General features: G+C 40.1%; 1 protein-coding gene across 2 annotated transcripts in view; it reads right to left on the reverse strand.

The window, feature by feature from the left end:
* Positions 1-2,002: 2,002 nt before the first annotated feature.
* The window catches only part of METTL4 (methyltransferase like 4), a 118,929-nt gene continuing 108,891 nt past the window's right edge, over positions 2,003-12,040 (reverse strand). For both annotated transcript variants that reach the window (XM_030190117.1, XM_030190119.1), the window contains one exon: positions 2,003-2,924. In XM_030190117.1, the coding sequence (XP_030045977.1) occupies positions 2,779-2,924 (146 nt within the window). In that variant the 3' untranslated portion in view covers positions 2,003-2,778. The remainder of the gene's footprint in view (positions 2,925-12,040) is intronic.

The following is a 12,040-nucleotide window of genomic DNA, read 5'->3' on the forward strand; positions in this document are numbered from 1 at the left end:
ATAAAACTGAAAGTGTGGGATAAATATATAATCCTTACATATTAAAATCTGATGATTTTGCTGTTTCCTTCTAGCTTTAAATCTAATCTGATTGCTGTTGAAATCTGTGAAGCTGTGTGTGGGCTATGGGAAGGGGGCTTGAGTTTGGAAAAGGCATGGGAGATACTGGAGGGGAAGGAGAGAAAGGGAGCAATGTGGGACCCAACCTCGACTTATACATGGGTCACAGCATTTTTGGCCATTTTTAGTCCTAAAACTGCCCTCGACTTATACATGATTATATACAGTCGTCAATAATAACTGGGGTTAATAGTAAAATAACACACCTTAATGGTAGCCCAGGTTGATAACTTCCCCTCTTAATGGTTTTGATCTATAAATATAAAAAGAAACAATTGTTGGCTGTTGAAAACCAAAACCAATATGTTATCAGGCTTTAGTCATGCCCACTTTGGTTGTAGGACAGTAGGAAAGAAACTTCTTGCCCAAAATAGTAAGGACTATTCTGAAAAGCAACCTTCATATCAAAAGGCTTTTGGTTTAATATTATCTACTGGTTAGTGGCGTTAGGTTGGTTTCTTTTACTGATAACCTGGCAGGAATGAACATTATTGTTATTTACCTCAGTGAGATTTCTCTGTTGGTTACTGGAGGTTCCAGGATGGTGATGACAAGGAAGAAACAAAATGCAGATTTAAAAAAACTAGCAACACCAGCAAGCTACTGTTCTCCAGGAACCAAAAGGGCAATTCTATAATCTAGGCACCTGCAATTATAAGGGCTAGCAGAATACCTAGGCACTACTTTGGAAACACCAGTTTAACCTGCTTAGCACTTATTTGCAAGGGGAGCCATACACAGGGGCAGAGCTTGGGCTCCTAAATGTTAGGCGAGTTAATATCAGGTTGTGCTTATAGTCCATAATAGTATGTTAGTGTATGATATAAGAGTCCACTACCTAACAGAGCCTCAGAGGTAAATCTTTTCACACAGGGTACACAGCCCTGTGGCTTATCTAGATCATTGTTGACTCTGTAAATATTAGGGTGGAAAGTTTATTAAAATCCAAATTTCAACATTATTTAAACTTGATAACTCCAATCCACATTTTAATTAAATTTCAATTGCAGAAAACTTTTTTTTTATTTATCTTTTGAATATTTACTTAGGACTGACCCCAGGCAAAGAAGCACGTTGGGCCCCCTTTGAAATATACATATATTTTAAAACTCCTACACATGACCTCTTCTTCCTCCTGTGATTCTGACTGCAGAGAAAAGTCAACAAAGAAGGAGCGCTGCTCACTGATTCCTCTTGTCAACTTGAAGACAATGCTTAGGGGTTCAAGGACAACAGACCTTGAAGGACAGCGGTGCCTCTTGTCATTCCCCTTCAACTCTTCTTTCCGCCAGTAGCCGACTTAAGAGGGCAAAAATCTACAGTGGGAACCACTGGAATAGCACATCTAAGAGGACTCCTCCTAAACATTTGAGCCCTAAGTACATGCCTAGTTTGTCTTGGACAGGTGGGTGTTTGATTAAGTATAGGGGATTATATATTCAGCTGTGGAGAATCAAAGATGATGATTAAAAAAACTGATTTGAAAAAACAGCAATATCTTACAAACATTCAAGCTTCTATGGCATGCACCTGGCAGGGTGGACAGGAATAACTAGACTAAATATACCAAATGGTCTTCATCCGGTTTATTACCATAGTAGTTTTTTCAGCATGACTTAACTAAATACAGATGAACTAATCACTAAGCTCAGCAATACTGAGGGGTCCTTTTTCTAAAGTACGCCGAAAAGTGGCCTGTGCTGGTGTACACGTGTGTATTGGACGCACGCAGGTTCATTTTTCAGTGCATCTGCAAAAAAGGCCTTTTTTGGGGGGGGGGGGGGGGGCAAAAATGGACATGCAGCAAAACGAAAATTGGCATGTGTCCATTTTGGGCCTGCCACCTTACCGCCACCCATTGACTTAGCAGTAAGGTCTCACGTGTTAACCGGACAGTAATCGTCAGCACGCGTTTACCACCTGGTTAGCACCGCACGCCAGAAATTTTCCGGGGTGCATAGTGGGCGCATATACAAAATTTAATTACCGCCTGGGCCATGCCGGCAGTAGTTCTGAATTGGCACACGTTAAGCGCGTGTAGACACCTATGCGGCTTAGTAAAAGGGCCCCTGAGACATTTAAGGGGGGGGGGGAGTCTGCAATAAAATGGCAATGGCTATACAAGATAATCACAATACAAAATTATTAATAATGAGTATAATATAAAAACCAACTGTATGTTCTGAGATTCCTATTTCTCAAATGGGCACAATAAACCAGTCACACTGTACAATTATGTGAACGGTTGTACAAATTAAAAAAAAATACAAAAACAAAAGAAATATCATACCAGACTGACTGCATTTTGTTACTCAGATGGGGGGGGGGGGGGGGGGGAATTTTTACTAAAAATGTTGTACAGCATCAGAAATAGATGTCCACAGTTTGATTTTCACTGCATACTGCGTATGCAACACAGATTAGTCTTTCTTTGGGGTTTATTTTTCTTGTTTATCCTACCCCTTGAGATGTACAGTAAAAAGGAAATGTGTGACTGAAGAACATGATAATAGAATCACGGTGTGAAGGGCTACATGGATTTCGATGTCAACGTATCCAATTATATTTACATTGTTTCCTAAGTGGTCCATTCATAATAAAAAGTGATTCTGGTGTGGAAAAAAAAACCCACATTCCACTTAAGCTAAAAGATCTTGGTCAGCTTTCAGTCTCAGAAGAAATAAAATAATCAATGTGTTGGAATTTGAGAACCTCATTCCCCCAGCTGGTCCAACCAGGTTGTAGACTGCGGGCAAACAGCTCCAGGCACTTTGCTTCTGACTTGACATACTTTTGCAAAATCTCTGCACAATACACAAAAGAGACAAAGAGAAAGAAGAGGCAGATGAGCAAGGGCAAACAAAAAAAAAAATCAATGTTTCATTAAAAACAAAATGATGACAGCAAATTAATTTTGAAGATTTCATTAACAGTTTGCTATTTATAGCACAAAAAAAATAATGCAAAACAAACACCCTTGAGCTTGGGAGCAATACGGTGAGAACCTTCAATAGGTCTGATTTATCAGTTTTAATTTAGAGAGAAGGAATGAGCATTTCACCGCCTACACGGGTGACTTTTCCATTTTCAATATTGTCATCAAAGCATGTCTCCAGTGTGCCGACAGCTTTTTAAACTTTGTGCATCAGGGAGGAAGAGAAGGAAAGAGGAAAAGGAATACCTACAGAAACTGTACAATTAATACCATTCAAAATAGAGAAGGATCTTACAAAGACAAAAATACAGTACACTGCAATATGTCATTCAGGCCCTTTTACTAAGCAGCGGTAAAAAGTGGCCTACAGTAGTGTAGGTGCATGTATTGGGCATGCACCGGGCCAGTTTTGACTGCAGCTACAAAAAGGGGCTTTTTTTTAATGGGATGGGAAAAGGGCCTGCGGTAAAAATGAAACCAGCACATGCCCAAAACTGGCCTGAACTCTTAACGCCATCCATTGTTCTAGCGGTAAAGGCTCACACGCTACACACGTGGTAACCGGTTGGCACCCACCAAGTGCCGATTACCACCAGAACTGGCGCATGTAGGAGGAAACAAATAAGTAATTCATCCACGTGTTATAGGCGTATGCCAAATCTGAAATTACCACCAGGAGGGCACGCTGGCCTGGTGGTAGTCTCATTTAGGCGCATGCTGCACATGCGTAGAGCCTACCGCGGCTTAGTAAAAGGGCCCATTAGTTATAACAGAAGGTAATCACATCCAGTGATTCCTTACAATTTCCTTCCCAGAACACTAGACCCACAGTGTACACTAAGCCAACTGCTTCTGCCTTGAAATGCCACAGCTGTTTTTCCCCCTGTTGACAGAAAATATATACTCAAACCTAAAACACACCAATTCCCACCTACAGTAAAAAAAAAAAAAAAAAACCCTAATCGATAGCCCCTCTCTTTCTAAATCTGAATTACAACCCTTCTGTGTAATAGGCAGTCTGCAAATTTGATATAAAAAAAATTACTGAAGCAAAATTTGACTCTTGCCATGCATGATATCAGAGTGTTTTTCTTTTTTTTTTTTAAACTCGGGCTTTACTTGAAAAGGAAGGGTCCTGATAGTCATCTGGCAGCGATCAGCATTCTGCTAACACCATTGGAGATAAAACCGGAAATTCAATGCCAGGCCACGTCTGGGCACTGGCACTAAAATTCCGGGTTTGCGGAGTCAGCTAACACATAGCTGGTGTGTGATATTCAGCACTTAGGGAGTCTTTTACAAAGGTGCACTAGCGTTTTTAGTGCACGCTAATGATTATAGTGTGCTAAACACTAGAGACACCCATAGGAATATATGGGTGCCTCTAGTATTTAGCGCTCCCTTATTTTTAGTGTGCACTAAAAACACTACCATGCCTTTGTAAAAGGACTCCTTAACTGGCTATGGGTTACCGCATAAAGATAGGACTGACTTTTATATGGTCCTATTTATGTCATTATCCTGGCCAGTTAGGGGCCCATTTACAAAGGCGCGCTAGTGTGTTTAGTGTGCGCTAAAAACGCTACCGTACCTTTATAAAAGACCCCCTTAAGTTCTGAATATCAGCATTTAACTGGCAAGAACGCCCCCCAAAACTAACCAGTTAACCACTGCTGAAAATGATTGGTTAGCCCCGAACAGATGATTTAACCAGCCAGGAGCCATTTCTGGCTGCGTAAATCACATTGAATACGGACCCCAAGGTTGTTAAAATAAAAGACTGCTGTATTCCTCCAATTCGAAAACAAACTCTGCACTTCCTATATAATAATTTGCACCTCCAACGTTCCATGTCTGGCTGCCTGGGTTCGTAACATCTCCTGAAGTCAGCCAGCCTCCAGCGTTCCATTCCCCCTCACTGTCCCGCCCTCGCGTCAAGACGTAATGATGTCAGAGGGGAACAGTGAGAGGGAGGGAATGCTGGAGGCAAGCTGACGTCAGGAGGGATGTTACAAACGGAAGCCAGCAGCAGCCAGCCAGCCAGACAACGTTCAGGTACAAATCGAGGGGAGGAGAGAATCGTGGGACATCGAGGGGAGGGCAAGGCAGAGAATTGATGGACATGGATGGGATGGGAGGACAGTAGAGGAGAGGATCGCGGGGCACAGATGGGAGGGTAGGAAAGAGGAGAATTGCTGGACATGGAGGGGAGGGAAGAATCGCTGGACATGGAGGGGAGGAAAGAATCGCTGGACATGGAGGGGAGGGCAGGGGAGAGAGAAAAAAAAGCTTACATGACAGCCTTCCTAGGGCCCGTTTCATTGTTGAGGAAACGGGCATAGTTCCACTAGTTGTATATAAAATGAATATCTGTACACCAGGCTTAAACTACTAAAGTGCTGTTACAGAAAAAAGTCTAAATTATGTTAAGATTTAAAAAAAATGGGCTGACAGATAAATAAGTTCACTTTTACAATCTAGTTTATTAATGAAACAACTCAAGTTGTCCCTAGCTTTCAGGCAGCACCACTGTAATGTCAGTGGCAGCATGTTACTGAAATTACTGTGTATAGACAAGTTTAAATTGTGCTTTACAGGGGAAAGCCACGCATAAGGACTGGGAAATGTACTTCAATATAAAGGCACATATATTATAAAAAATAATTGGGTCCTTTTACTAAGGCGTGCTAACAGATTTTGAACACAATAAATGCTAAGACGCCCATTATATTCCTTTTGGACGTCTTATTTAGTGTGCGCTAAATCCATTAGCATGCCTTAGTAAAAGGACCCCAATATTTTTATTGAGTTGTGAAATAAATTAACCTTAGTGGGCATTTTTTTCTCAAACTTTATTCTTAAAACACTCGCTTGGAAAAAATACTGGCTAAGTACAATAGCTCACTGACATCCAGCGGTCGTAACATTTCCATGGTTTCCCATGAGATTTCTCACATTCCAAGAACAGTGCTTATTGCTTCAGGCTTTGCTGCGATACATTTCTTGCCTGACTTGATCCCTAATCATTTCTGTGTTATTGTAGAGAGGTGTGGTAGCCGTGTTAGTCCACTTTTAAAGGTAATCAATAGAAATAAAACTAAATAAAACGTGGAAAAGAAAATAAGATGATACCTTTTTTTTTTTTTTTTAAACAGAAATTAATATAAGGAAAATGAAAAAACATTTTCACTCAACAATATATATATAATTGTCCACAATTGGAGGATCCAAGATAATGATACCTTTTTTATTGGACATAACTGAATACATTTCTTGATTAGCTTTCGAAGGTTGCCCTTCTTCGTCAGATCGGAAATAAGCAAATGTTGGTAGATGACAGTATATATAAGTGAAAAGTGAAACATCAAAGCATTTCAGTGACAGTCTAACAGGATGGGGGTGGATAGGTGAGATATGCATGGAGACAGAAGGGTGACAAACAGAACAATACAACTTTATGGTTTATAATGGGCTAGAAAACCCAGATCTTTGTTAAGTCCTGTCTGGTGGGTGTCAAAATATTTAATCATTCTGACTTCAAAGGTCTTATGTTCCTGTATTGTTTTAAAGTTAGCTTTCAGGATTCTTACTATGAAATCATTGGTACAGTGTTCTAGTTTTGTAAAGTGCTGCCCCACAGGTGTGGCATCCTGGCTGGCACTGGCATTTTTCATGTGATGTCTATGTAAATTAAATCTTGTCTTTTAGCATCCTTCTTCACATTTTTTACACTAATGATGTATATACCACAGTCATTCACAAAGGAAAAATATTCAACAAAAAGGAATCCTTTACATGCTCATCTTCCAATGTCATTAATTAACATAGATGAAAACAATTTTGCCAAAATTATTGCTGATCATTTACAAACTGTGTTACCCAAATTAATTAACCCAGATCAAACTGGATTTATGCCTGGTTGATTCTCCTCTGATAATACTCGGTTGTTCTCTAATATACTATTACATGGTCAGATGTCTTCTGACCCAATTCTAGCCACATCCTGGATGCAGAGAAGGCATTTGACCATGTTGAATGGTCTTTCATGTTGCACACTTTACAGTAGTTTGGTTTCTCAACTGATTTTATTAATGTGGTAAATGTTTTATATTCTAATCCTAATATAAGAATACAATTGAATAATGCTGTCTCTGACATTTTCCATCCAACCAGAGGCACGCGTCAAGGGTGCCCTTTGTCACCCTATTACTTAATTTGACTTTAGAGCCATTACTAATTGCTGTACACCAATCCCCTAATATTAAGGGTGTTACTTTTTGAAGTCTAGCAGCCAAAGAGGCATATTTTCAAAGCACTAGGACTTAGTATTTACTACTTAGCATTTCTATAGTGCTACTAGGGTTACGCAGCGCTGTACAAGTTTAACAAGGGGAAAGACAGTCCCTGCTCAAGAGAGCTTACAATCTAAAGGTAACAAACTATGTAATCAGTGTAGGTATCATGAATGGGGAAGGTGGTTAGGCGCCAAAAGCAAGGGAGAAGAGATGGGCTTTGAGTAAGGACTTGAAAATGGGCAGGGAGGGCGCATGGCGTATGGGCTCGGGAAGTCTGTTCCAGGCATAAGGTGATGTGAGGCAGAACGGGCGGAGTCTGGAGTTAGCGGTGGTGGAGAAGGGTACAGATAGCAGTGATTTGCCCTGAGAGCGGAGGTTATGGGTGGGAACATAGGGGGATAGGAGGGTAGAGAGATAATGGGGGGGCTGCAGATTGAGTGCATTTGAAGGTCAATAAGAGAAGTTTGAACTGTATACGGTAGCGGATCGGGAGCCAGTGAAGCGACTTGAGGATTTGCCTATGCGGATAATGTCCTATTATATACCACCCCCAACTCAATACCTGCAACCTTGGATACTATCTCTAAGTACTCAGCCTTATCTGGCTACAAACTAAATACTACTAAAAATGGAAATAATGCCCATTGTCTGGCCATGAAACATCAGATTTTACTTTATAATTTTCTTTGTGCTCCTCAGTCTATGAAATATGTAGGTATTCTTTTTGACTCTAGCATTGTTAATATTATACATTTGAATTCTGATCAGTTGATAAAAATTACAAATGTTCTGACTCATAAATAGTCCCCTCTTCAATTATCCTGGTGGGGACGCTTAGAAATCATCAAGATGAAGATAAATGATATCTTAAGCATATTGCCAGTATTGTTACACCCTAGAACTTACAAATCTATTGAGACCATGCTATCTAAATTCCTTTGGGCTACTAAGAGGAGCATTTTTGATATGATGTCTAAGGGCGACTTTTGATGTTTTGCAAAAAACGTCCAAAATCTGAATAGGAAAGAAGGTCAATTTCAAAAAAGAAAAACGCCCTTTTTTTTTTTTTTTTCCGAAAATAATGTTTTCTGAAAAAAAAGTCCAAGTGCAAAACGCACAAAATCACAACATTGGGATGTAGGAGGAGCCAGCATTTTTAGTAGATTGGTCCCCCTGACATCCCAGGAAAGAAATAGGACACCGTAGGGGCCACTGCAGTGGACGTCATAAAATGCTCCCAGGCAAACATCTCACCATTGCTTCCTTTTCTTGTCTGCTGAGCCCCCCCCCAATAACCTACCCAAAACCTACTACCTCCAACTGTACACCACTATCATAGTCCTTACGGGTGAAGGGAGCACCTATATGAGGGTAAAGTGGGTTTCTGATAAGTTTTGGAGGGCTCATAGTTTCCTCCACAAGTGTAACAGGTAAGGGGGAGGTATGGGCCTAGGTCCACATGTCCACCACTAGACTACTCCAGGGACCTGCAAGCTGTTCTAATAGATCTGAGTATAACATCTGAGGCTGGCATAGAGGCTAGCAAGTAATATTTTAAATCACATTTTTTGGGGTGGGAGGGGGGGGGGGGGGTTAGTGACCACTGGGGGAGTAAGGAGAGGTCATCCTTGATTCCCTCTAGTGGTCATCTGATCATTTAGGGCACCCTTTTGTGTCTTACTCGTTATAAAAACAGGTCTAGCTCAAAATGTCTTAGTTTTAGTCCTGGACGGTTTTGTTTTGTTCCATTATGGCTGAAAAATGCCCAAGTATGCCCCCTTGTGATTTGAACACACTTCCAATGGTCTTCATAGAAAAACCAATAAAAATTGGTTTTGAAAATACCAATTTGGATGTTTTTCTGAAAAAAACGTCCAAATGCAGATTTATGCCACTTTTTGGACATTTTTCTCTTTTGAAAATTAGGTCCTAAGTCTTCACGCATTGCCCTAAAATGTTGAAAGCACCAAGACAGAGGTGGTGTTAACTTTCCAAGCTTCTATGACTATCATATAGCCTTATTGATAAATCAAAATGCCTCCTGGATAACTATTAATGATATTCTAAGTGTTCCTTGGTCAAACATTGATAAGTGCAAATCTAATGTTATATTTTCTTCTGTATAAGAAATATTTAAAGAGATTGATAAACATGTCCAAATATCACTAACAGCTACCAATAATATTCCTATATGGCACAATCTACTTTTTCAAATTAACAAGACTTGTGTGCAAGGGCCTGCTTGGCAAAAAGCAGATATATGGATGTTAAATCAATTAGTGAATAATACAAGCTGGATTCCTTTTCATTCATTCTGCATGAAATTCAAGATGAACCCTAATTTGCATTTTCAATGGGTACAACTTAAGCACTGTATTTCTTCTAAATTAAGTCTGAATCAATTATCATCAGACACTCCCAGTTATTGGCAATTATGCACTTCACTAGCTACTGTACTTGGCGCTGCTTCTAAAAGGTACAAACTTATACAGCAATGGAAATTTTCTAAGGCTGCAGGCACAGAATCGTCACGGGAAAAAGATCTGAAAACCAAGCTCTCTCTACGAAAATGGCAAGATTTTTGGATTACACTTACCAAATCTACATGTTCTGCAGCCATATCTCCATCCATTTATTTCTTATTACACAGAGCACTGTTGATAACGGTATAAAGTATATAAACTATTAAGATCAACAGATGATAAATGTTGGTCATATAAATCTAGTATTGGCACCTTGGAACACATTTTATATGGCTGTATCCACTCGAAAATCTATTTGGATGTCTGTTTGAAATACTACTTCTCAACTCCTGAACGTTCAAGAATCTTTTTCGTTCAAAATACTGATTCTGGTGCCTGATGGTTTGTCATGCCCCATTGATAAACACAGATCCAAGCTGCTCAGAATACTTCTTCACACTGCCATCAAAGTAGTTTGCATTGCTGGAGGGACCTAACCAAAACTGAATATCTCATGTGGTGGAATGTCTTATTAACTGCTAAATATGAAAGTGTAGCAGCGGGGTGCTCTCGACAAATACTCTCCTATGAGAAAACTTGGGCTTGTCTGTAATCACCCCCTTTTTTTGGTTCTCCTTATTTCTCATATTATTATTATTAATAGCACAGTGAAAACTGTTTCTCTTTTGGTTGCTGGCCTTTCATATGCAATGTTTGTTTATCTGTTCTTGTACATAGTTTATTTCCATTTATCCTTCTTTCCCCCCGTTTACTAAGTCACGCGGCAATGAAAACACTAGCGCATGACAGTCCCTAGCACGGCTTAGTAAATGGAGGGGGGGGGGGGGGGGGTTATATTTTCTGCAGAACTGAATATTAAACTAAAAAAAATTATTTTTTTTCTAAATATGTTTTCCAAATGAATTCCATAGCTTTGACTATCAACTTCCTGTGCAATATAGCATGCCTTTGTGAAACAGTGCTCACTGGATATTAATATTTGTTCAAAATTCCAATTGAATGGAAAAATATATAGGAAGGAACTTGGCACTGGTTGAAAAAGTACTAAAGGTGCTCTCTTTCCAGGGTAATTCTCTTTTGAAGCATAAAACACTGTAGAGTCACAAATAAAAGTTATGCAAGATGTGAGGAGCAGAGTTTGCAGCTGGATTCTATAGGGGTTTTTCCTGCTGTCTCACCTTTGCTGATCTGAGGCCTGGTTAGGCCTGAACCACCTTTTCTGAAGCAACATGGATTCTGCAACCTGAGGCCTCAATACAACATGAACCAGCTTTTCTACAAAGAAAACTACTTCTTGGCATAGCTGTGTGGTGATTTCATCAAAGGACATGTTGTTTATATGCACTAGACTTCCAGTTATCTCCTGGGAAGGTGAGTAGGAGCGTGGCTCACAGAGACAGAGTCTCCGGGAACATCTATGAACGATGGAGGGGAGTCTGGTACTAACTGGTAAGCTGTTCTTGCTGGATGCCCACAAGGCCCCTCAATGCCATGACCATATAGATGGACAGATGGTACATGATTAGTCCATGATGGTCATCTGTGGACCTGAAGGACAGTGCAAAAGCTAGGCAAGAGAGGGAGAGAAAGAAGAGAGAGAGAAGAAGATTTCATGGTGTATGCAGGAAGAAAGAGAATGATTTGCCCAAACACCTGGGAACTGGAATTCATTGTGTTAATTACAGCACAAGGTCAAGTTCAGAAGTGGATCTGTGGCTTTCTATAAACTGAGCAACCAGTAGTTTTTGCTGAACATAGACCTTGGACTAAAACCTGAACGATGTGGCTTGCAGGGGAATTCTGCTAGAGCCTTAAGAAGGAGGAGTCGATTCATCACCCCATTTGGATTCCGAAGCTATGGACTGCGAGGGTGAGAGAAGCCGGACTTTTTCCACTTATGCTCAGGTTTAGTTAGTTTTGGATTTTGCCTGTGAAGGACTGGTTGTCTCAGGACCTGTGGTCATCTGCCTAACTTTGCTGCTAAACTGGTAATCTCTTCCCAGGATATATTATAGTTGTGTAGTTACATATATACATATATGGTAATCTTTAGTATTTCTTCACAGTATCTTATTTTTGTATTTTGCTTTGCCATATAGCTATTATTTTTATATCTATAATACTATATTTCCATTTTGGCACTATTCTTTTCATAGGTGGACAGGCTAACAAGTATCTAAGGTCCACATTTAGGTACTGGTCACCTC

Source organism: Microcaecilia unicolor, chromosome 1, assembly GCF_901765095.1.
Source record: "Microcaecilia unicolor chromosome 1, aMicUni1.1, whole genome shotgun sequence".
In the NCBI taxonomy this organism is placed as follows: Eukaryota; Metazoa; Chordata; class Amphibia; order Gymnophiona; family Siphonopidae; genus Microcaecilia; species Microcaecilia unicolor.